At 43.9% G+C, this 23,163-nt stretch overlaps 8 protein-coding genes across 8 annotated transcripts; 4 read left to right on the top strand and 4 right to left on the bottom strand.

The window, feature by feature from the left end:
- Window positions 1–3,356: 3,356 nt before the first annotated feature.
- Window positions 3,357–5,813, top strand: K441DRAFT_175658 (ankyrin). Its single transcript, XM_067640341.1, has 6 exons — window positions 3,357–3,770; window positions 3,833–4,047; window positions 4,099–4,218; window positions 4,282–5,368; window positions 5,428–5,672; window positions 5,722–5,813. The coding sequence occupies exons 1-5, from the start codon at window positions 3,655–3,657 to the stop codon at window positions 5,522–5,524; spliced, it is 1,635 nt and encodes a 544-aa protein (XP_067502111.1). The 5' UTR covers window positions 3,357–3,654; the 3' UTR covers window positions 5,525–5,672; window positions 5,722–5,813.
- A 1,023-nt stretch (window positions 5,814–6,836) lies between these two features.
- Window positions 6,837–7,292, top strand: K441DRAFT_429910 (ankyrin; the record flags this gene model as incomplete). Its single annotated transcript, XM_067641628.1, has 1 exon — window positions 6,837–7,292. A coding segment is annotated over one exon (456 nt), but the record flags the coding sequence as incomplete, so codon positions are not given.
- Window positions 7,293–8,889: 1,597 nt separating this feature from the next.
- Window positions 8,890–10,593, bottom strand: K441DRAFT_569911 (succinyl-CoA ligase beta-chain; the record flags this gene model as incomplete). Its single annotated transcript, XM_067643882.1, has 7 exons — window positions 8,890–8,933; window positions 8,989–9,079; window positions 9,144–10,029; window positions 10,081–10,180; window positions 10,236–10,308; window positions 10,363–10,446; window positions 10,540–10,593. The coding sequence occupies 7 exons, from the start codon at window positions 10,591–10,593 to the stop codon at window positions 8,890–8,892; spliced, it is 1,332 nt and encodes a 443-aa protein (XP_067502109.1).
- A 173-nt stretch (window positions 10,594–10,766) lies between these two features.
- K441DRAFT_662710 (uncharacterized protein) lies at window positions 10,767–11,742 on the top strand. The gene is made up of 3 exons (XM_067649087.1): window positions 10,767–10,988; window positions 11,046–11,549; window positions 11,585–11,742. Exons 1-3 carry the CDS (start codon window positions 10,807–10,809, stop codon window positions 11,607–11,609), a joined length of 711 nt encoding a protein of 236 aa, XP_067502108.1. The 5' UTR covers window positions 10,767–10,806; the 3' UTR covers window positions 11,610–11,742.
- K441DRAFT_706571 (thiolase) lies at window positions 11,446–13,382 on the bottom strand. The gene is made up of 2 exons (XM_067653673.1): window positions 12,921–13,382; window positions 11,446–12,868 (listed from the first exon to the last, which is right to left on the bottom strand). Exons 1-2 carry the CDS (start codon window positions 13,065–13,067, stop codon window positions 11,774–11,776), a joined length of 1,242 nt encoding a protein of 413 aa, XP_067502107.1. The 5' UTR covers window positions 13,068–13,382; the 3' UTR covers window positions 11,446–11,773.
- Window positions 13,383–14,008: 626 nt separating this feature from the next.
- Window positions 14,009–14,488, bottom strand: K441DRAFT_662708 (uncharacterized protein). Its single transcript, XM_067649086.1, has 2 exons — window positions 14,404–14,488; window positions 14,009–14,227 (listed from the first exon to the last, which is right to left on the bottom strand). Exons 1-2 carry the CDS (start codon window positions 14,419–14,421, stop codon window positions 14,066–14,068), a joined length of 180 nt encoding a protein of 59 aa, XP_067502106.1. The 5' UTR covers window positions 14,422–14,488; the 3' UTR covers window positions 14,009–14,065.
- Window positions 14,489–16,103: 1,615 nt separating this feature from the next.
- Window positions 16,104–18,159, top strand: K441DRAFT_639551 (MFS monocarboxylate transporter-like protein). Its single transcript, XM_067646582.1, has 4 exons — window positions 16,104–16,557; window positions 16,621–16,994; window positions 17,074–17,565; window positions 17,623–18,159. Exons 1-4 carry the CDS (start codon window positions 16,364–16,366, stop codon window positions 17,922–17,924), a joined length of 1,362 nt encoding a protein of 453 aa, XP_067502105.1. The 5' UTR covers window positions 16,104–16,363; the 3' UTR covers window positions 17,925–18,159.
- A 72-nt stretch (window positions 18,160–18,231) lies between these two features.
- On the bottom strand, window positions 18,232–20,937 carry K441DRAFT_706569 (asparagine synthase; the record flags this gene model as incomplete). The annotated part of the gene is made up of 7 exons (XM_067653672.1): window positions 18,232–19,326; window positions 19,401–19,430; window positions 19,486–19,664; window positions 19,729–19,987; window positions 20,055–20,138; window positions 20,197–20,660; window positions 20,736–20,937. 7 exons carry the CDS (start codon window positions 20,935–20,937, stop codon window positions 18,472–18,474), a joined length of 2,073 nt encoding a protein of 690 aa, XP_067502104.1. The 3' UTR covers window positions 18,232–18,471.
- Between the last annotated feature and the right edge of the window lie 2,226 nt (window positions 20,938–23,163).

Below are 23,163 nucleotides of genomic sequence, written 5' to 3'. Positions count from 1 at the left end.
TAGGACGAACACCTTTAGTATATGCTTATATTTTGCCTAGTATATATTAAACGAAACTTTATAAAGCGCTTTTAAACTTATAAAGTAAGATATATTATAGAGCAGATATAGGAAGCAGAGATAAAGCAGAAACTAACAGCGCGTATATAAAGTATATATATACTACATCTAGAGCTTACGTCTTAGATAAACAATAAGAAGAAACTATAGATACTAGTTAGGCTTATAAAGGAAAAGTCAAAGGTTCCTTATAAGTGGTGGGCGTATATACGGAAGTATACTGGAATTGGTAAAAGTAGTCACTTTTAAGATAATAACTTTACCGGTCAAAAGTTATGCGTGCTTACCGTAGTACTACGGTAACGGTATATGCTCTATATATACTCTATATATTCTAATATTTTAGTATAGGCTTAAACTTTATATATAAGAAATGTTTAATCTATAAGAGCTATATAAAGAGACGGGAATAGATAATATATAGAAAAATTAGAGTAACTTAAAGCGGATAGCAGTATAGCTATAAAAATAATATATGTATATATAAAGCATATATAAAGTATATACTAAGCTTAAGCAGCGCAGAAATAGCAAAAATTAGCTAAGCGGCGAGCTAGAAATCCTAGCCTAAATCTTCCTTAAAATTCTTAGAATCTATTTAATACCCCTAAGCCTACTATATTTAGTAGCCAGATTATCTCGCAGATAAGTATAATAGATAATAATATTGCATTAGTATTAGATACGTTGCGCGTATCCACCACATATATAGTAGAGATGCCACTACTACTATCGCGAAGTTAAACACCCTAGACTATGGGTAAGAGGTATAAGTCTTACCTATTTATGGAGGAGCTAGAAAAGGAGGCATATATACTATATATAGAAAATATAGAGCGACGAATTAACGAATTAAAATAAGCTAAAGACGTATACAATAAAGTAAAAAAACTAGCAGAGCTTAAGAAGTAGGTATAGGAGTATAATATTAGCATATAGGGCGTATATGCACAGTATATGCATAGAAAGTATTATATAGAGTTCCATAATAAATAAAGAATTAATTAATATAGGCCTATTGCCCCGTGCCCTATATTAGGCATATACCTAGCCTACCTACTAAATAAACCCTAATAAAACTCCGACCATGCATAATATATACTATATACTATATACGCAGCGTATAGGCCTAGCATATGCTAGGACTTATAGCTTAGGACTTGCGCGGTAAAGGCAAGTTAAGTAGTAGGTTCCGCCTATGGCTTATATAGAGTATAAGTATAATATATATAACGGAAGGAACCAAACTTACTAGAGCTCTTACCTCTACCACAACAGCTCGTTAGCTTTTTACTCGCTAGTACTAAATATTAGCTGCGTATATACGGGGTATATATAAGATAAGCTTACCTCTTTAGCGGCGGGTAGACGGCGAGGGGGACTCCTTGCGGTCGCCTGGTGGGGTCAGGCCGCGCTATGCATATAGTTAGCGTATACTAAATATATATAGATAAAATACTAACCCTGCGTTTTAAGCTGGTAGAGGGAGTAGATGGGCCGACACGCTATTTCTCTCTTATTAGTATATACCTAGTATAAGCACGCGTTAACCTATAGTTAGTAGAAGACAATAGGGGTTTATATATACGAAGTATATACGCGTATAAGCTAGCAATATAACTAAGTAGTGGTTTTAGTAATATATGTGTAGGGCCTATATAAAGTTAGACTTTACTAGTCTCCTAGATATAAAGACAAGCGTTCATTTCTAAATCGGGTAGTAGTCCTAGTGGTAGCCGTGCTTATTCCTCATATACGCTACCCTTAGGCCTATAAGCACCCTTAGGTCTAAAATTAAACTTAGGGGGAATAAGTATATATATATATAGATAGATAGATATATTAGGGTATAGTGCGTATATATAGAAGCAACACTAGTACTCTTACTTCGCGATAGAATTGCCTACTAAATTAGGTAGTAAACCCCTAGTCTTAAGCACTATATCTAGTTAGCTTAGGCTAGATATATACTAAGTATAGAATAAGTATACGCGATTAAAGTGTAGGCGTCTATATACTCTAAAATTCTTAACCCTAAAGGGCCACAGCTGTGTATAGTGTTAGTACTATATATATAGTATATATATATAACCTACCCAGGCTTATACAGGTACCTAGTATCACGCCAGCCACTAGAGAGAATAAAACGCTTTAGGGCGCTGCGTTGTATTAGTATTGTATATATATAGCATATACTAGGTATATACTTCTCCCCTATAATTAACTCCGCAGCTAACGTGTTAATAGTAGGAGGGTTAGTTACTGCATATGGTAAGTATATATCTTCGGTAAACTATATAGTAATATATACGGGCACTACTATGCTCGTTACGGACATGGCGGTAGTACTATAACTCTATTAGTAGAATGTAAATACTATACATATACGGAATATACGCTAGGCTAGGCCGTAAAGACTTAGCCGCATATCTACGTGCCGTTTACTGCAATATTATAGCTATATTTATTATCAGCATATGCTATGTATAAGGTATAGATATGTAACCTATACTATGGAGTTAACAGCAGACAGTGCGGAGGTAGGGTTAGGTGGATCTAGTTTACGCTTAGTATATACGTACTCTTTACGTAGAGCCTTTTTAGCACCTACTTACGTTATTTTGGACAGTCATAGCTAGGGCTATATAAGGTTAGTATATACTATAGGTATACGGCTCTAGATTTACGTACGCCTTCTACCTACTACTACTGCGGCGGCGCGTGCTTTGTCTACTATAAGCATATACTTTATATACACGTTCTCTATAACTAACCTGGTGTTACCTAGTTAGGGTTAGGGTTAGGGATCGGGCCTATGTACTTCTATTAATATATGCTTTTTCTAGGCATATACAAAGCATATACTTACCATAGTAGTACCCAAAGGCGCTAGGGTTAGTGGCACCGGCCACCTACGGATTATAAAAGTCTGCGATTATAAGGCTTATAGTAAGCGTAGGCTAAGCGTATACTAAAGTAAAATTAAGATGTTAATGTTGCCCTAGCCAGATATTAGCATATACAGCGCTTATATATAGGCTATATAGTACATACTCGTAGCGTATGCTGCGGTGTTATAGAGAAGTTCTAGTGCGACCGCTGTTGTTATAGATATGCGACGCGTATACACGGTCCATGTTTTAATGACTTAGCTCGCTTACTTTATGCGGTAGCTAGTAGGGTATATATGCCCCGCATATACAAGCCACGCGTCATTTAATATTCACGATTTATCATATACCATCAATTATTAAGCACTATAAAATTTTATTAAAATTTTTATTTATTTTATATATGCGCTGCATATACAGAAACTCAGTAGGGTCAGAAGCTAAGTATAGTCAGAAAGGTTCTGACCCTGTTGAACTTTGTGACCTTGCCGAGCTTTTCCGTGACCTCGCCGAGCTGTAAGCCCCTAAACGACCAACTTGTCCACACCTCGTCTCGCAATCTTTTCCCTGCTTTGCTTCGTAAATATAAGATGGGACTCGAAGACGGATGTGCAGTCAACCCATCACCTTACCAACTTCTGTCTCAATTCCGATCGTACGCTGAGATCACATTATAAACATCGACCGGGCCGCAAATACGAGCATGAAAGCCAATTGGGAATTCCACAAGGAAACCATCCAGAGGATTTACATCACACAGGACAAATCACTTAATCATGTTATGGAATATATGCAGAAGTCTCAAGGCTTCTCTGCTAGGTAAATGAGCCCTTGGTCTTCCATGGCTGCTCAGCATGCTAGATGACTGACTCTCTTGACAGTAAAGCCCAATACGAGCGTCAATTCAAAATATGGAAGTTTCGCAAAAATTTGAAGAGCCACGAATGGATATTCGTCCATTACCGTTTCAATAAACGCGAGAGAAATGGCAAGGAGAGCGAGTTGTACGTTGATGGGGTACTTGTACCCAAGAAAAAGATTAAAAAGGAAACGGCGCGGCACAACTTTCCTACTATTACCGAGAGATACGCATCAGGTGACTCCACTAATGTCTCAACATATGCCATCCTATGCTTACTTTCCTAAGTACCTAGTCCTAAAACGCCTGAAGGACTTTCAATCCGCACACCTCTGGCATTGTGTCCTTGGACGCTTCGACTCGAAGACCTCCCTTGGTTTAACTTTCAGGACTTTATTGATTCACAAGGTACTATTAAGTTTCACTCCGGTCCACTCTTAAGCAATATTCCGCATACTAATATGTGGATAGCTAGCCTCTGCCAGGATTTTGCTGCTGAGAATCCTATCATAAACAGTTTTTGGTCCAAGTCTCCGTCCGGAGTTGGCGCGACAATATTAGATCCAGCGGATCCCGCGAATTCTGTGCGCTCAACCCACGATCTGACAACAGAAGCATGGTCAATTTTCATTGACTCGGATTCCGAGCGAACCAAACAGGAGACTGCTCGAGACATCCATTCCCATTTCCAAGCGATTGCATTGGAAAGACGTGAGGGAGAGCTATTGACGAACATTCAAGAGATGCTTGAAGCCGTCCACCATGGTGCGATATTCCAATTTCTTAAATTTGTCGTCTACTTATCATCAAACAATCATCTATCAGACGATAAGATGGGTGAAATCGTCTCCTGGATTGCTCGCAATAAGAAGCACTCTCTACTCGTATCTCTATTATCCATTCAGATGCCCACAATCGAAGCGTTCGCGGAAAACCTCTTTCGAAGCGCATTAAGAGTTAAAGATACAGACACAGTACAAATTGCCCTTCAAGCTGGTGTGAATCCTAACTCTCCAATGGGATGGGACAGAATCACGCCACTTCAACTGGTTGTAGAAGAGGACAACATTGAGTTGGCTCGAATACTACTACGCGCCGGCGCAGATGTCAATGCTCCACCAGCTGGCGATTCGGGATTGACTGCACTTCAAGCGGCAGTTAGCAATGATAATATTGAGCTAATTTGGATCCTGCTGGACGCTGGTGCAGACGTCAATGCTCCGTCTCGCCATGGTGGAACGACTGCACTTCGAGAGACAGTACACTGGGAAAATATTGAGGTGGTTCGGATCTTACTGGACGCTGGTGCAGATGTCACTGCTCCGCCAACTTGTGATTGGAGACTGACTGCGCTTCGAGCGGCAGTATACAGTGAAAATATTGAGCTAGTTTGGATTTTACTGGACGCTGATGCGGATATCAATGCTCTACTGACTGCATTTCATGCGGCAGCATCACGAAGGGATATTGAGCTACTTCGGATCCTCCTGGACGCTGGCGCGGATATCAATGCTCCATCGTTTGCCCATGGACGGACTGCACTTCAAAAAGCAGCAGAGTATGGGGATATTGAGCTGGCTCAGATACTACTACGTGCCGGCGCTGACGTCAATGCAGGAGCACTTCAGGCAGCAGCATCGTCACGGGGAAGAAATATCGAACTAGTTCAGATCCTCCTGAACGCTGGTGCGGATATCAATGCTCCACCGTCTAAATATCATTCATCGACTGCACTTCAAGCGGCAGCATCGGGAGGGGATATTGAGCTAGTTCGGATTCTACTGGACGCTGGCGCGGATGTCAATGCTCTAACGTCTCCCCATGGACAGACTGCACTTCAAAAAGCAGCAGAGAATGGAAATGTTGAGCTGGCTCAGATGCTACTACGCGCCGGCGCTGACGTTAATGCAGGAGCACTTCAAGCAGCAGCATCATCATGGAGAAGAAATATCGAGCTAGTTCAGATCCTCCTGAACGCTGGTGCGGATGTTAATGCTCCGCTGTCCCACAATGCTCCAACGCCTGCACTCCGAGCAGCAGCATGGAGAGGAGATATTGAGCTGACTCGGGTTCTGCTGCGCGCTGGAGCAGACGTTAATACTTTGTGTCGTGTAGGAACAGCACTGGAAGCTGCAGCATCTTCTGGAAGCATCGAGCTCGTTCAGATTCTTCTAAACGCTGGTGCGCATGTTAATGCTCCACCGTCTTCCGGTGCTGGAGGATCTGCACTTGAATTGGCAGCAATGAGTGGGAATATTGAGCTGACTCAGATTCTAATGCGCGCCGGCGCAGACGTTAACGCTCCTTCATCTTGTGTACTTCTGAAAGCAGCACAACGCGGAAGCATTAAGTTCACTCGCATCCTACTAGAAGCTGGTGCAGACGCCAATTCTTCTAATTCCCGCGGGCCCACAGCACTGGATGCGGCAGTACGCAAGGAAAATATTGAGCTAGTTCGGATTCTACTAGATGCTGGTGCAGACGTCAATGCTTCTACATCACATTCAGGAACAGCACTGCAAGTAGCAGCAGAACGTGGAAGCATCGAGCTCGTTCAAAATCTACTAGATGCTGGTGCAGATGTTAATGCTCCTCCGTCTGATTATATGAGCACCGCGCTTCAAGCAGCAGTTCAGAAGAGAAACATCGAGTTAGCTCAAATCCTCCTAAGCGCTGGTGCAAACGTCAATATTCCGGCCAAAAATGGGAGAATGACTGTACTACAAAACGCTGTTGAGATGGAAAACATAGAGCTGGCTCAAAGCCTGCTGTGCGCCGGCGCGGATGTCAACGCTTCTCCCACACTTCTGACAGCAGTTCAAAAGGGAAATATTGAGTTAGCTCAAATTCTACTAGATGCTGGTGCAGACGTTAACGCTTCTACATTCAATGCAGGAACAGCACTGCAAGCAGCAGCGCGAAGTGGAAGCATCGAGCTCGTTCAAATCCTACTAGACGCTGATGCAGACGCCAATGCTACTTCAGCTGATTATTGGGGATGGACAGCACTAGGGACAGCACTAGGAACAGCACTGCAAGAAGCAGCAGGAAGTGGAAGCGTCGAGCTCGTTCAAATCCTACTAGACGCTGGTGCAGACGTCAACGCTCCTCCAGCTGACGATCGGGGAAGAACTGCACTACAAAATGCTGCTGAAGCAGGAAACATCGAGTTAGCTCGAATCCTACTGAACTCTGGTGCAGATATTAATGCTCCTCCAGCAAATTTCTCAGGAGTAACTGCGCTCCAAGTGGCCGCCATTAAAGGCCACGTCGGGATTGCTGAGATGCTTCTCAATGCCAATGCGGATGTCAACGCTGCGGCTGCAAGAAAGGATGGGAGAACAGCCCTTGAAGGAGCTGCAGAGCACGGCCGCATCGACATGGTTCAATTGCTTCTGAACGCCGGAGCAAGTACACAATTCACAAGAGCATTGGAACTTGCGGCAGAAAACGGACATAACGCTGTAACTAGACTTATAGAGACTTCGTTGAACCGGTAATGCGGGATGATCCATTTCAAGGCATAATTGAGTAACCTAAAAAGAGCGGACTCTGGCACACTCTAGCCTTCAGGCGCGGAAATCTCGGCCAGCAAGGCGGTAGATGCGAGAGGTGCGACGCCTTAGAACCGTAGGTTACGGTGCCTGACCCACCTAACCTAACCTAGTGATTTTTAGGTTGGACTCAATTGTTTTAGTAGACGTTGTGGTAGACGCTTGGTGCACGACTTGCACTGATAACTGCGTCCAATAAATTGTGGCCCGTGCAATAAGCTGCATGTAGAAGTCAGCGATTCTGCCGCATTAAATAGTCTTTAAATTCGGCTATAAATATATTAAGGCCACTCCCTGCATCTAAATCACATAAGTCTGAGAACAATTTCTATAGATCTCGCCCATAATGCTAACCTGATGCATCTTCTCTGCGAGATGGTTCTAGTTAGGGCAAAGAGCTTCGACTTAAAGACCGAATTTTAATTTTAATTTTATATATCCATTGTATTATACTACGTACAATACTGCCCATGCAGCCTCTAGGCTATGGCGCTATAGTTCTACATATATATAAATACCCTCTAGGCAGCTTAATATGTACTAGTGTCTGGGAGTGAGATGTGTCTCTCCCACGCAAATACCTTAATGCATTTCCAAGGTTCATCGCCATCCCGGCACTCAGTTGTTGACCAATATTGAGATTTGGACTGCACTGTCTCCCCATGCGTAGGGAAAGACCTTATATTCTAGGTTATCTTGATCGAAACACTCGTTCTGGGTGACGCAATGCAAGCGGTCTTAGAACTCCTCCGGTATTAGTGATAAGGGCCAAATATCACGACTTTGCTTGGATAGAGACTGGTTTTGGTAATGCCCACTCTCTGAATTCGTCTCCCGGGTATTGTCTAGTTCATAGCCTCTCTTGTACGAGTCTATATTGCTTAGGTTGATTTCTTTATACTCTGAAATGTAGCATGAAAAATCAGGGGCCGGGATCTTGGCCGGAGCTCCGGACAAGGAAGTCTGTAAAGAGCCTAACGGGGAGCGCATAACGCCAAGAAGAGGCTGAACTGTAAGGCAGTAGTAGGCTTTGCTGTAAGACAGTAGGCTTTACCAGCCAGCTAAGCTAATGGATGCGGAGTGTCCTTCAGCCGGATTCGCCATCCGAATACCCGCAAGCTCCAGTAGCCCTCGCTAGCAAAGCTGAGTCGGACGCGGATAGTCGTAAATTATTCTGTGGTCAATCGCAAGCTACGATAGAGAGGATACATATATCCCCAACTACCCTAGGATTCTAATATTCTGCATAACCCGCTTTTATAGCCAGGTATATAATGTGATAGTTGCATGCGGAAGCACTAAGTTCTTGCTCGTAAATCTCGCTATTCATGCTTCTAAGCTAGACACACGCACACATAGAACAGCGCTTGTAGATACAATAATACAAAGGCCAGGTTAAGAGAAGCGACGTACCAAGGAGGGTCATGAACAAATACGTTCGTAACTCCTTGCCCACCGCCACGACCAAAAAACGCAGAGTGATCAACATGGAGCAGTAACGGAGAACTTCTTGGACACGGGGGGTTTAGATGCCGAGAGTGAACTCAACGCCCACATCGATGTCACGAGCTAAATAAGATGTTAGTGATATTCAAAAGTCAGTGTGGGGAGGAGTGGAGCATACCCATTTTTACGACCTTGGAGAACTGTACCGATTTCTCGGCCGCGCTCTGGAGGTCATCGATCGAGAAGATCTTTAGGCCAGACTCGTTAATCTAATGTAGATAGCCTGCGTTAGCTGGCATCCTCGAGGAAACTTCTGCGTTTGAAATTACTAACTAGCTTATGTGCTTGCTCCATATTCGTTCCCTGCAGCCTGGTAATAACCGGTGTCCTCAAATTCATACTCTCCACAACACTAATCAAACCCTTTGCAATCGCGTCGCATCTCACAATACCACCGAAGATATTGACGAAGATGGCTGTGACTTTCGGGTCGCTGGTAATAAGGTCGAAAGCTTGCTTGATAGCCTCTGGCGTCGCACCACCACCGACATCTAAGAAATTGGCGGGTTGGCCACCATTCAGCTTAATGATATCCATCGTAGCCATAGCAAGACCGGCACCATTGACCAAGCAGCCAATATCACCATCTAGTTTGATGAAGTTGAGACCCCACTTTGCGGCTTTGACCTCATCGGGATCTTCTTGTGTGACATCTCGCCAATCAAACACCTCCTTCTGGCGGAATTCAGCATTGTCGTCGAAGTTGAGTTTAGCATCCATGCATAGGACCTGGTGATCAGTGGTTTCGGAGAGAGGGTTGATTTCAATCTGGGTAGCATCGCGCTCCATGAACACCTTATACAGTTTCTGGATGGTGTCCTTGGCGTCCTCAATACATTGCTCGGAGAAGCCAAGCTCAGTAGCAATGTTGCGGGCCATCTCGTCCGTTACGCCTTTGTGGATATCGACTTGAGTAGTGATGATAGCTTCGGGGTGTTCCTTAGCGACAGTCTCAATATCCATACCTCCTTGAGAGGATGCGACGATGACTGGGCCTTGTGTTGCTCGGTCCATGAGCACGGCCAGGTAAAACTCTCGCCTTGCGAACTTTCGCTCCACAATATAGACTGCATTGCAAAGCCGGCCTGCAGCTCCTGTTTGCTTTGTGATGAGTTTGTGGCCGATCATCTGGTCAGCGAGGATGGCAGCTTCTCGAGGCCTTGATTTGCATTAGTTATAGCAATTATGAAGAATTGAGGCTCTCACTCACGAGTAGACAACTCTGACACCACCCTTGAAGCCATTGTCAAATGTGCCTTTCCCTCTGCCTCCAGCTAAAACCTGTGCCTTTATCACAATGTCATCGCCTCCTACGCGCCGTTAGCCTATTTACCCGCCCGATAAATTCCTGAATAGATTGCATACCAATATCCTTCGCAACCTTCTCAGCCTCCTCTGCCGTTGTAGCTACATTGCCGCTCGGGACACCAATGCCATACTAATGCCTCATTAGCGAACTGGACGCGGCGTTAAGATAGGAAAGGTTTCATACCGTCTTTAACAAATTCGCCGACCTATACTCATGTATTGATAGCGCCCGACTCTGTTGAATGACCGACCTTCTCAATGGCGTCCCCTACTAACTTGTTAACATTGTGCTCTTCGCACCGCATGTCCTGCGTCAGAGGCGTCCGGCTACAGCTTTGCGAAGGGAATAATCGGCACGAACCGTAGCGGCCCTGATGGCCGTGGCCAGCGGCCGGCAGCGGGCTAACTTGTACATTTGCAACAGAGCTGCCTTTGGCAAAAGTGGTGCAATAGTCGATTGATTCGGGGTTTCGAAAAGTGGAAGCTGGGCTGTATGAACGGTCTTGCGGAGGTCAGAGAGCCAAGAAGTCGATTACACGCGAAATTCAGTTTTGCCCGAGGTGGTGAAGAAAACCGCAACCGATTAATCTCGACACCTTCGATACATTTTACACTAAAGCACTTTAACATGCCTGCACAACCTAGCGAAGCAGATATTATATTTAACAGAGCTAGTGTTGCACTGGCTAAAAGTCAGAGGCTCATTGCTTCATGGCTCCCACCAAAGACACCTGAAGAGCTCGCAAACACCAAGTCGGAGGAAGAGCTCGAGAATGAAGAGAAAGCGATTTTTACTCCGGTACCCGAACTGTAGGTCTTGAACATGTCCCGTGCTTCAGCTATTGAGTGTGTTCTAATGGTAATCAGACTGGGAATTGGGGCACCTCTTCCCAAAGACGTGGCTGACGGAAGCTTCAAGCGCCGAGAACTCTCCTCTAACGACAAATTATTGAAACAATTGCTCGGGAAAAAAGCTGCGAAGGCTGCGAAAGCTGCGAAAGCACACCCTGCTACAAACTCTTCGAAATCTCTAGGCCCATCACAAAATCTAGGTAGTAAGCCTGTGAAGCACCCAATACGTCGGGAAGAGAGTGAGGACGAAGAAGGCCGGACCTCTACTTTTAAATCGAAGAGATCGAAGCAGAAGAACATTTCGGGATCATATTCTCAGGATGTCCAAAGTCCTCTAGAGACAAAAAGCAAAAAGCGAGGAAGACTGGACATGAATGGGAACGATTCCGATAATACCGATGGTGGTGATGCTATTAAAGGGGGGGTCTCTTCTCGCCAATTAAAATCGACAGTTGCTGGACCAGAAAACAAGGTGCTGAGCAAATCCACTAACTATCTTGATCAAGTTTTGGCGGAGCGGTCTAAGAAAAAAAAGAAAAAGACATTAACCCGAGACTAGGCAGTCCAACATTGGCATAGATAGGCATACAATACCATACCGTTGCTGAAGAATCTAGATAGGGTGGGGCCTAAAATTTAACGGGTTTTGGTGCTCTCTAAATTTTATTGAAAGTATATACTACACTAAACGCCTACAAATCCGGCTCAAATGCTAAAATCTTGAATAAACTCTGTACAGCCATTTATTCCCTTACTATTAAACTAGCCATCCCCATTCCTGTCCCAACACACATACTGATCACCCCCAATTCCTGCATCTGCCTCTCCATTTCATGTAGCAAAGTCGCCAACTGCCTGCCACCCGTAGCGCCTAGTGGGTGTCCTAAAGCAATAGCTCCACCATTAGGATTCACCTTCTCTTCATCCATACCTAATTTCCGGATGCAATGGAGCGCCTGACTAGCGAACGCCTCGTTGATCTCCCACAGTCCAACCTCGTCTTTGGATATGCCGGTGTAGTCCAGCAGTTTCGGAATCGCTAGTGCGGGTCCAATCCCCATCTCGTTCGGAGCACACCCAACAACCTGTGAGCCAGCCCATTTACCAATGATCGAGCCGGAAAGTCCCAGAGCATGAGCAGTACTCCTTCTCGTCATCAATGCCGCAGCAGCTCCATCCGACACCTGCGAGCTGTTCCCCGCAGTACTAGTTCCATTTTCCTTGAACGCTGGCTTCATCGTTGCCAGCTTCTCAACGGTTGTAGTTGGCCTAATCCCGTCATCTTTCGTAACTGTGATCGTCTCCTCGTTCTCCGGGACTTCAGGGTCCGGTCGCCACTTCGTTGTAACAGGCACGATCTCCTGGCTAAAGAACCCTTCTTTCTGCGCTTTGGCTGCCTTCTGTTGGCTCCGCGCCGCGAAGGCATCCTGATCGGCCCTGCTGACTCCGTACCGCTCCGCCACATTCTCAGATGTGTTACCCATGCCCATTACACAGTCTCTCGCGTCTTTCACTGGACTCTCCTTTAGATCCTTCCATAATTGTGTTGGGATGGCGCGAGACCCATAGTTCCTTGTCATGCTCTCCATGCCGCCTCCGATGCCAACATCGATGCTGCCGACAGCAATAGAATGTGCAATACCCGTCACAGCAGCGAGGCCAGACGCACATGCCCTGTTTACGGTATGGAATGCAGTAGTGCTGGGGAAGCCGACATGGTTGGCCGCCATGCGACCGGCTTTAGAGCCTCCGAGTTCTGAAAGCACAGTGCCGACCATGATATCTTCGACTTTGGAAGGATCGAGGTTAGGGTGTTTCTCGAGGGTGGCTTTGAGGACCTAAAAGGAGTGTAAGCTAATTTGACCAAAGGCCATGGAAAGAAGAGCTTACAGCCGCGAGCATTTCATGGTCGTAGGCGTTCCGCAATCCGCCCTTCTTCGCCCGTGTCACGGGGGTGCGGAAGGCAGAAAGGAAAACCACATCTTCTGGATTCTTTTGGAGAATATTCTTTGCACCTTTTTGGATGAAGCCCGCCATCTGGTGCTATCTTAATCGCATAATCACCTCGAATGAGTACTCAGGAGCTGTAGCAAAAGAACGGATGACGGTGGAACGGATACAGAGAGCAGGAAGTAAAGTTCAGTGTTATGGGTTAGTGATTATGAGTCCCAGACATCGCCACAGGAAAATCCGATGGTGACTAGACAGCCGTGCTCTTTAAGACGCTGGCAAGTAACTTCGGGAATGGGGTATAGAGAGTAATACCAATGTTCGGCAACAGGAACGGGCATTTCGCCAATCTCACAACTTCCAAGGTACTGGCTAAAGGATCGTCCGTATGGGGCAATGATTTAGCTGCAAGTGAACGTGCTTATCCCCCGCAACGGAGAAATAATTCTGGTGTTCCCGCACGGGCCATCTACCATGTACAGGTGGTTAGCGTGTTTTATTAACTTTCCCTTAAACAGCAAAAATACCAAAACTTCCCCTACAAAAAGGCCGTGCAGACGTGGCTGCGCTAACCACCGGAATTGAAGAGACGCTGTAGACCGCCACGTTGCAACTAAATAGCGCGTGGAATTCTCCGACCATAGATTGAAATATAGCTTATTAATAGAGATTTTATTTCCGTCGCATCTTCTCTAACGCGAGTAATCTACTAATAACGCCGCGAAAGCGTAGAACGATTGATATTAAATTCTTTAGCTATCCAGGTGTAATTAGGAGGATCTTATAGCTCTAATGCAGCAAGAGCGGCGTTAATTGGGTCCATTTTGATTGTATACAATAGGGTTAAAAATTTTGGTGTTTTTGGATTTGGTGTGCATTAAGTGGGACCGTGCTCTACGTAGCCGAAATAAGTGTCGGTTTGGGGCACGTGCGCATCCACCAAAATCATTGCTTCACNATCGTTTACAACACCACAATACAGCCAAATNAATTCAATATCGAGTTATCTGCCCGTCAGCCCTAATGCACTCATGCAGGCGCTTCGTGTACCAGCTGTATATCTCTACAATCTTCTTCTAATCTACTTAGTTCTCCNAAACATCTATAAAACGCTCNAATGCTATATCCTCCTCTTCCACGCGCTTTAAATAGAACTTCTTCTTAATAGAATAGGCTAAGGACTCTATAATTAATAGATCTAGTAATAGACCAGGCAATATTAGAAGCTTTAAGTCCCATTCCTTTACCTAGGCTAAAGACTCCCTTAATTTATGCGCTAAATCTACATCCTAATATAAAGTAATTCCCTTAATATTAAACTTTAAAAGAAGCTATAGCAACACCTACTTAGTATAGGCTTTTAAGTTTATTTTACCTACCTAGTTATTTACCTTATATAAAAAGAACTTCTTCTAGGTCCTACTAATAATAATAAAAACATTAAATAGTTTAAGATGCTTCTTCTCTTAGGCCTTCTCCTTTTTATCCTTTTTAGTAACTCCCTTCTTTCTATAAATATTCTATAATAAATAGCGGTAAAGATTACTACTCTTTCTTTTAATCCTATGGGTTTCTTCTACACCTAAACTAAAGTAATATTTATTATAAAAAGCAATATTATTCCAGTCCTTGGGATAGGGTCTTTTTTTTAGCTATAAATAGTACTAATTCTTCCTTTTATCTGCCTGCTCTGGGTTAAGCCACTTCTTTTCCTCTATCTTTGCATTAATATATCCTTTATCCTTTTTTATAGCTCTTTAAATTAGCTTATTTCTAAGAGGTTAGTAACCTATTCTCTAAGTTAAAACCATTAGAAGATCTTTATAATTTAGGGCCTCTTAAATAATAGTCTGCCATAGGGCTAATTTTAAGTCTTAATTAAGATTAGGGTCGTCTAAATATATAGTAATAGCGTAGGTGTCTTCCTTTATAAGGGCTCGATTTCTCCCTCTTATTTCTAGCCTAGAATTATATATAGTTCTATATTGCTTTAAGGCCATAATACATTACTAAGAGCGCTCAGCAATTCTAGTAGCCTACTATATAATAGCTAGAGGAATAGCCTTACCCAGTAATTAGCCATAGATTTTAGCGTAGAGAACTCCTATACGTGGAGGAGTCTTTAAATGCTTATTTTCCCTAGCGTTGTGGTACAATTCTGGGGGTAGAGTAAAGTGTTTTACCCGCATCTTTCGGGATACAGGCTCCTTAGTAACTTAGGCCATAATTGGTAATTACACCGAACGAATTTGGGTGCGAAATAGTGGTGTTATAAGGTTTGTTATGATTATAAGGCATGCTCAGGGGGCTTTATTTAGGTGGGGCGTGCACATGCCCCAAACCGACACTTATTTCGGCTACGTAGAGCCGTATACGCAGTGGTGAAGACTCCTAACCAATAGGGTTATAACGGTTCCTAATGTTCCAAACCGTTATGACGATGCCGACCGTCATAACCCTATCACTCACATTATCTACCAGCTTAATTTAACTTAAGTCACAATCGGTTCTCCTTAATTTAGTTTGGAATAAATTGGAAGGATTATGAAATTGCTATTTTCTTTCAAATCTTCTGCATTCACTCTATCCCATTACCCGTGAATTATCGTCTTACGTTATCGATAAGAATTTGGCCAATCAGAAAGCATAGATTGAGTACGGTTCCTTGGTGTTATACGCACGGGCTATATATTATCGATAACGCAGTACCTTGACGGGCGATGGGATGACATACCCGCACTATACATATAATCCCCAACAAATCCATAAGTCAAACCCTTCCGGCAGCAGACTTAATGCTCGGCTAATCACGCACTACGTCAGATCAGATGGTTGAAGTCTGAAAATGGTTGAAGCCTCTTGACAAGCTTCTCCAATTACCGACGGTATGATGGCCAATGAAAGGAATGCGGAGAAAGAATCAATTGCTGTCGATCGTCGGCGTTTTCACGAGGCGCCCTCGGTTTAGAAAACAACTTGACATAATGTAGCCTAGTTGCCGCCTTAGCTAGGCAGCTGCTGATAAATTAGGGTTGACCGACTAGTTGACCGGCACAGTTTGCCGTTCTCGTGCATACTAGCATAAAAACATGTCACGTCCTCTCAACATTCAAAGAATTTCTCCTCTCACCTGTGCCCAAAGACTTGGAATCATTGTCCACTCTTCTAAACCAGCTTCATACCATGCTTTTGTCTAGCTATTCATAATGCCAAGCTAGCCCAGCCTTGCATATCTGTTGTTGTTTTTTATTTATTATATCTGACTATATCTTCCCCATTGCAGAGCATTGTTAGAGAGAACCATTGCAAAACACGAATTCGGGGATTAGAAAACTTCACTCTAGTCACATTTCCCCATTTCTGTATCTGCGATTGTCTCTAGAATGTCTTCGAATCAGGTTCTCGAAATTGAGAAAACTTTCGAATTAGATGTTCCTGCAGTTTTAGAGGCGAGCGTATCAGCGATTCAGGATCTCGAGAACAATAACACCCCTGCCCAACTACCGGCAGCGCCTGATGGAGGTTTACATGCGTGGTTGAAAGTTCTTGGAGGATTCCTTGTTTACATTAATATCTGGTGGGCCTCTCATTGACCTATTCGGACCTGTGATGTACTGCTCTGACCATTGATGTCGCATAGGGGGTTCACACTGAGTTTCGGCGCCTTTCAAGCCTACTATCGGCATGAGCTTCTGGTAGAGTCCTCTGCATCGGCCATCAGCTGGATAGGGACCGTTCAAGCTTGGTTGCTCATTCTTGTGGGTGTCCTATCGGGGCCGCTGTTTGATCTAGGATATTTCCGGTCAATGCTATACATCGGAAATTTCTTGGTGGTCTTTGGAATCATGATGCTGAGCTTGGCTAAGGAATATTGGCAGATCTTTCTTGCACAAGGTTTTTGCATGGGTCTCGGTGCTGGATTACTGTATGTACCAAGCCTTGCACTTGTTGGCATCTGGTTTTCTAGGAAGCGGGCCCTCGCTATGGGCATCGTCATGTCGGGTGTCAGTGTTGGTGAGTACATCTTACATCTGCTCACCCTTCAAATCATATTTCATTTAGAACTACTGTTTATTCACTGGCCCTGTACCAGGCGGAGTTATCTACATAATCGCCTTTGATCGACTAACGGCCTCAAGTGGCTTTCCTTGGGCCATACGTGTAATGGGGGTCATTGCTTTAGGGATTGCGCTTCTCTCATTTCCTGCCCTCCTCAGCGGCCCAAGCATGCTTACGCAACCCCGAAAGGCCCGGAAACTCGTCGACACATCTGCATTTAAGGACCGTTTATTCATCTTATTCACATGTTCCAGCTTTTTAACGTTTCTCGGCTACATGGTACCATACTTCTACATTCCCACATATGCTCAGGATCGACTTGGAGTATCAGAATCATCTTCATTGTACATTCTCGTTATTTCCATAGCAGGGTCGTTCTTTGGCCGACTAGTCTGTGGTTACGTTGCGCATTATGTTGGTAGCATGTTGACTTGGATTGTTTGCTCTTTGGTTTCTGGAATCTTATCCTTATGCTGGATCAGCATCGAAAGCGAAAAGCCCTTCATTGCGTTCAGTGTTCTCTGGGGTAAGCTTGGCCTCCCACACCACCGAGTACTACCAAGCAGTTGGCTGACTATTGCAGGCTTCTTTTCTGCTGGTCTCGTAACCCTGCCCGGCTCCTGCTTTCCAAACATCTGCCCGGATCTATCTCTTCTGGGCACTCGACTTGGCATGTCGTGGGGCATTTGTTCCATCGCGTCGTTAATTGGAGCGCCTATCGCTGGTGCTCTGCTAAGGACGTCTATTTCCAGCAATGGAACTCCTGTGATTAATTTTCTTGGCGTGCAGGTCTGGAGTGGTGTGTTTCTTTTACTGGGGTCGGCATGGCTTGTTGTACTGTTGATTGCGACTGCGCGTCAGCAGAAGAAGGGCATTTTTATTTAAGGCATTTCAAAGGATTTTGTATGTGGCGAGGAGTTATGACTCTATCAACTGCAAGCATATTTGGGTTAGGTTAGTGGGTGAACCGGTAAACAAGCCAGAGCGCTTCTCAGTATGAGGCTCATTTATTTTCTTGAAGTGGTTGAGCTCGGTTCGATATGTATTATCACAGGAAGGATAAAGGATTCAACCTCGACCCCAGGCTTTTAATCAATATTCAATATCAACATGAGGGTGTAATGATATTGATATTGAATTGATAACTCATATTGAAAGAATATTGAATGTTGAATATAATATGTAGAGCCTTGACAGGGTGTTCTTGGTAAGGTTAAGCCCTGTAGAGCTTTAAAATTTGACTAATCTCTCACCAAAATTGGTATTGGCTTGTGGAACCAACCTTGGAAGGGAAAGTAAGGTGGAGGGTCTATGTATCCGAAAGAAGCATTCTCTATCTATTTTTGCAAGAAACCCGCAATATTCGATCGCTACTTCTGCGAAACGGTAATCCACCCATACCCTCACTGGTAATTTCGTAGATTGTATGTTTTCAAGTCGAGTCTGGCACAGGGGTGGCTGTTTCGATGCCGAACCGTTGTGACAGCACGACCCACTGAGCAACTACGTTAGTACACCTCAGCGCAACCGTGTTGTGTCCCACAAATGCCTTGTGAACAAGATCCTCAACACTGCTCCAGTCCACAAATCCCAGACGCTCCACGTTCTCTCTCGTCACTAGCCTTTGGAACAACTTGTGCAACGGTCCATCCCTCGGCCATCCCGTTGGAGCTGCATACCCGTGTTTCTTCCGATTGTAGACTTCTTCAATAATGAAGGGTTTCACTGCTTCTCGCAACAACCACTTTTCAGAGAAACCATTTTCCTTGTTATACCGGATCTTTAGACTCGGCGGCGCTTTGTTGACGTACTCAGTGAGCTCGTGGTCCAGGAGTGGTAGGCGCCCTTCTACGCTGTGTGCCATCTCAGAGCGGTCGCCCAGGCAAGCTAAGAGGACATTTGCTAGGTTGCCCTTCGTCCAGATGTACAATGCAGAATGCAGTGGATGCCATTTCTTCAACATCCGCTCTCGCACGCGGCCGTCAACATTGTTTGCTATTGTGACGCAAGGATCGGATTCGCCGTAGCTCGAAGTCCATGGGGCGAATAACGGGAAAGTGTAACTAGCCAACGAGGCAGGACTGCTAATGTTGTTCAGTTGTCGGTCTGCCAAAGAATCCCCGTGGCTCAAGAGTTTGAGGGCCCTGCCTTTGTAGAACTCCGCAGCCACAAGCTCAGCCTTCGTCAATTGTTTCTGTCGTTCTTCGTCTGTAAGATTTGAGTAGGGCCAAGCATGATCTGGCTCGCGCAAAAAATCCGGCAGAAATGCTGGATAGCCGCCAAAGACCTGGAGACTATAAGTATGCTTGCCCAGCCCTCATGATTGGTTATGATTGCAACACAGTTGAATGGAAGGTTCACCTCATCCGCCCCTTCGCCTGTAAGTACTACCTTTTCCAAAACGTTAGCTGGATGGGTCTAACACGAGTCTGAGCAATTAACTTGCTTTAAAGCCTAGCTCCCGAGGTGCCTCCGACAACGCAAACTTGCCAACAAAATTGAGATCGTAATTTTGGTGCTCACTATGCCAGACGGCATCCTCGAAACGCTTAGCGATTTCTTCCTCATTCATATACTTCTTAATAAGTGTGACACCTAGGTGCTGCGCAGTCCGTTCGGCAATTCCTGCTTGGGTCAATATCTAACGCATGCTTTTGCAGCACGATAATGTGTAACAGCCCTCACTCACTGGATTCGTCCATGCCGCTAGCCTCATCGAAGGCGATGGTGAAGCAAGTCATACGCTCAAGCCCTTTCTCAATCCCAATTTTATTGCCCCGTTCTTTGAAGAGGTGACACATCATACCAGCAACGGCCGATGAATCAACGCCTCCGCTGAGATAAACACCTACGGGAACATCTGCACGCAATCTCAGACGGACGGCATCCAGCAAACGTGAGCGAACGCCCTCCACTATCTCCTCTTCGGTGCGAGGATCGGCCACCACCTAGAAATATCAGTTACGTTACAATTAACTACAATTGATCTTGGAAACACTCGTGTGCACCTCGTACCTTGTTGGGAAAGTTGAGATCCCAGTATTGGCGCATTTCGATCGATCCAAATGCATTACAGGTAAGATAATGGCCTGGCCGAACCTAGCATGCTCTGTTAAATACGGCGTCTTACTCGCCACAGGCCTTCAGGCATTCGTACCTTGTTCACCCCTTCGAACGGAGTTCTCTGATCATGCCGCCATCCATCATCCATCAGACATTTCACATCCCACTTCGGCTTCCAGCCTAAGGGCAAGAATGCTTTGGCCTCCGAGGCAACCAACAATTTACCCTCGAGATAGGTCCAGAACAGTGGCTTAATCCCATATCTGTCCCTTGCTGCAACAAAGTACTTGGCACGAGAGTCATACAGGCACAGCGCAAACTCGCCGCGTAGGTGGCGCAGGAACGATATTCCATGTTGCTTGTACAAGGCGACCACGATCTCACAGTCACTGTGGCCCTTGAATACGTATCCTGCCTCGCGGATCAGGTCAGCTCGAATTCGGTCGGCATCGTACAGCTCTCCATTGACGACGGCATGGATGGAGCCATCCATGCCATGGAACGGCTGTACACCGTTGGGGCTGAGGTCGACTATGGCAAGGCGGACATGGCCGAGGGCTAAGCCCATATGTTAGTGACCGTTCTATTTACTCACTAAGTTCACTGTGCTGTGAGAAGGAATAGGGGATGTACCAACTCTGCTATCTTCACTAACCCATTGCCCACGTGAGTCTGGCCCGCGATGGGCAAGCAAGTCTAGACTCTCCTCTAGCTTCTCTGATACGCTCCTTCGGTGAAAGCCATTCACTATTCCCTCATGAGGAGACGTGACATCTATGTTATTCTTCAAGTTCTTCTTCTGATCGAGAGCGACAATTACAGATATGCCACACATCGTATCGAGCTAATTAGTCAAGACTTTGTTGAGGTTTGGAATGGTGAGAGTAAAGTAAGTAGGTAACGAGTTGTATAAAGGTATTGGCTATTGTTGACCGGACTACTTAGAATGAGAACTCTGTCGATTCAAGCTGGCTCTAGAAGCTCTCTATATACATAAGGTAGGCGCAGGCAGGTGGTAGGCAACAGAAATAGGGCGGTGAGACATAAGCAGGGTGGTGAGACCTAGTGTGGGAGGCATTAGAGACAGTCAGGGACGCATATAACTATTCTATTACTATCCCTTACACCGATATTATGTACCCTAAAGCTATGGCCAGTGTGGCCAACAGGCAGCGTTCAGCGAGCGATGACGCCTTCCGCTGACTGACTGCGGCTAATCAAGTCGCTCGCTGGACGCTCGCTGGAAACGTGTATACGCTGACTGCAGAGCTGGTAGCGCGCTTATTCTAATCGGGTAATTTATATAGATCTAATAGAGTTATAGAGTTAGATTTTAGATTTTTGGCAGCACTTTGGTATATATAAATATTAACATTGTCCGATCTTAGATCTACCTAAATTAACCTTAAATAGTGTTAGGTATTATTGGATTTAATTAGCACGCCGCGCGGGCTTTAAAGTAGATATTTACACTAATAGTAACATTAGGGGTAAAGATCTAGGTTAGGTAGTTAAGCGGGCTTTATTTTAAGGTTAGGCTCTATTAAGGAATAAGCTTTACTAAACCTACCTATCTTAGCTAGTGTTTTTACCGCTATATTTAACTTATAGCCAGTTAGGTTAGTATTTAAATTTATTAGCTAAGATATAGTTAAGGCGCTATTAGAGCTAATATAGTAAATTAAGCTGCTTAGTAAAAGGCCTTTAAGAAGCTACTACTTTTAATATTAATTTGCTTTAATTATGTTAGCTATAAGCTTATTACGCTTATTAGTAATAGCCTTCTTAGCTTAACTAAAAGCTTATTTATAAGTAGAGCTTATTACTAGTATAAAAAATAAATCTAGGGCAATCTTAGCGAGGACTAGATAGAGTACTTAACTAGTTATAAGCTACTAATTAAGAGGATCTAGAAGGATATTATTTATCTTATTTATTACAGACCTTATATTAGCTATAGTATAACTACTAAGAAGAGATATAAATAGGTTAGTTAAGATAATATAGAAAACGCTAAAACTAATTAAGCTATAGAATAAGGGTTATCTAAGTTATATAGCTAGTTATATTATAAGTTTAGAATATAAGAATATAGAAATATAGAAATATATAAGATATACTAATATACTAACGTACTAACGTACTTAGTATATTTCTTAGGCGTAGCATTATATATTTTGTTGGGAATAAAGGCAAGTGGTCACTATATAAGGCATATTGCCACCACGTATAGCAAGTTGCCGTTACGTGCGGCAAGTTGCCGTCACATGCCGCCGCGGCACTAGCGTGGTAAGGAACCTTAAGTTCCTTACCCCTTTCTTTAAGAATTAATTAAGAAGAATAACAATTATTATACTATCTATGAACCGTAGCTACGTGATATCCCCTTATAAGTCTAATACTGATTAGTGGTTAACTTTACTGTTATACTATAGAACAGCTAGGTATTTTACTAAGAAGAGACAAGCCACTGTACTAGTGCTACTTGTGCTAAAGGAAGCTATCTTTTAAGGCTAGAACTGGTCCTAAACCTTAAATAAAACTCTTCTATAAATTTAAGGATCTAAAGGCCAGAACTAGTCCTAAGCCTTTTTAAGATTATAGATTCTTACGTCTATTACGTAAAATAATATACTTTACAAGTCTTCGCGATTTAAGGCTAGAACTAGTCCTAAGCCCTATAATCGCAAATATACGTTATAAACGCGTACCAAACAACAAATATATATCACCGACGCGTACTAAATAATAATCCCTACGCTAATAACACTTCCCTCCCTCTAAAAATATAGCTACGCCTACTTTAAACAACTAGGAAGACTCCTTACTACTAAGGGTAGCTTTATACGCGAAACTCATTAATAAAAATTAGGATGAATTTACCTTTAATATAATAACTTATACTGTAAAATAAGTTAATAGCTTTCTTTTATACTGTATTATATTCTATTAAAGTAAACACTACGCTAATATACAGCTATGGGAATATTTTAGGGAGGATTTTATAGGATGGACCGCTAACACCTAGGCACTTAGCAATGTTAATATTATTTAAAAATTT

The sequence above is a fragment of the Cenococcum geophilum genome (genome assembly GCF_001692895.1).
Source record: "Cenococcum geophilum 1.58 unplaced genomic scaffold K441scaffold_31, whole genome shotgun sequence".
Taxonomy (NCBI): domain Eukaryota; kingdom Fungi; phylum Ascomycota; class Dothideomycetes; order Gloniales; family Gloniaceae; genus Cenococcum; species Cenococcum geophilum.
The sequence above is the reverse complement of the archived record's forward strand: the minus strand, read 5'-3'. Positions and strand labels throughout refer to the sequence as shown.

Coding starts and splice junctions, on each gene's coding strand:
- K441DRAFT_175658 (XM_067640341.1), top strand. CDS start 3,655: ATGAAAGCCAATTGGGAATTCCACAAGGAAACCATCCAGAGGATTTAC. Junction 3,771..3,832: donor TCTCAAGGCTTCTCTGCTAG/GTAAATGAGCCC, acceptor CTCTCTTGACAG/TAAAGCCCAATACGAGCGTC. Junction 5,369..5,427: donor GCACTTCAAAAAGCAGCAGA/GTATGGGGATAT, acceptor ACGTCAATGCAG/GAGCACTTCAGGCAGCAGCA.
- K441DRAFT_662710 (XM_067649087.1), top strand. CDS start 10,807: ATGCCTGCACAACCTAGCGAAGCAGATATTATATTTAACAGAGCTAGT. Junction 10,989..11,045: donor TTTACTCCGGTACCCGAACT/GTAGGTCTTGAA, acceptor AATGGTAATCAG/ACTGGGAATTGGGGCACCTC. Junction 11,550..11,584: donor GATCAAGTTTTGGCGGAGCG/GTCTAAGAAAAA, acceptor CATTAACCCGAG/ACTAGGCAGTCCAACATTGG.
- K441DRAFT_639551 (XM_067646582.1), top strand. CDS start 16,364: ATGTCTTCGAATCAGGTTCTCGAAATTGAGAAAACTTTCGAATTAGAT. Junction 16,558..16,620: donor CTTGTTTACATTAATATCTG/GTGGGCCTCTCA, acceptor GATGTCGCATAG/GGGGTTCACACTGAGTTTCG. Junction 17,566..17,622: donor TGCGTTCAGTGTTCTCTGGG/GTAAGCTTGGCC, acceptor TGACTATTGCAG/GCTTCTTTTCTGCTGGTCTC.
- K441DRAFT_706571 (XM_067653673.1), bottom strand. CDS start 13,067: ATGGCGGGCTTCATCCAAAAAGGTGCAAAGAATATTCTCCAAAAGAAT. Junction 12,869..12,920: donor ACCATGAAATGCTCGCGGCT/GTAAGCTCTTCT, acceptor CACTCCTTTTAG/GTCCTCAAAGCCACCCTCGA.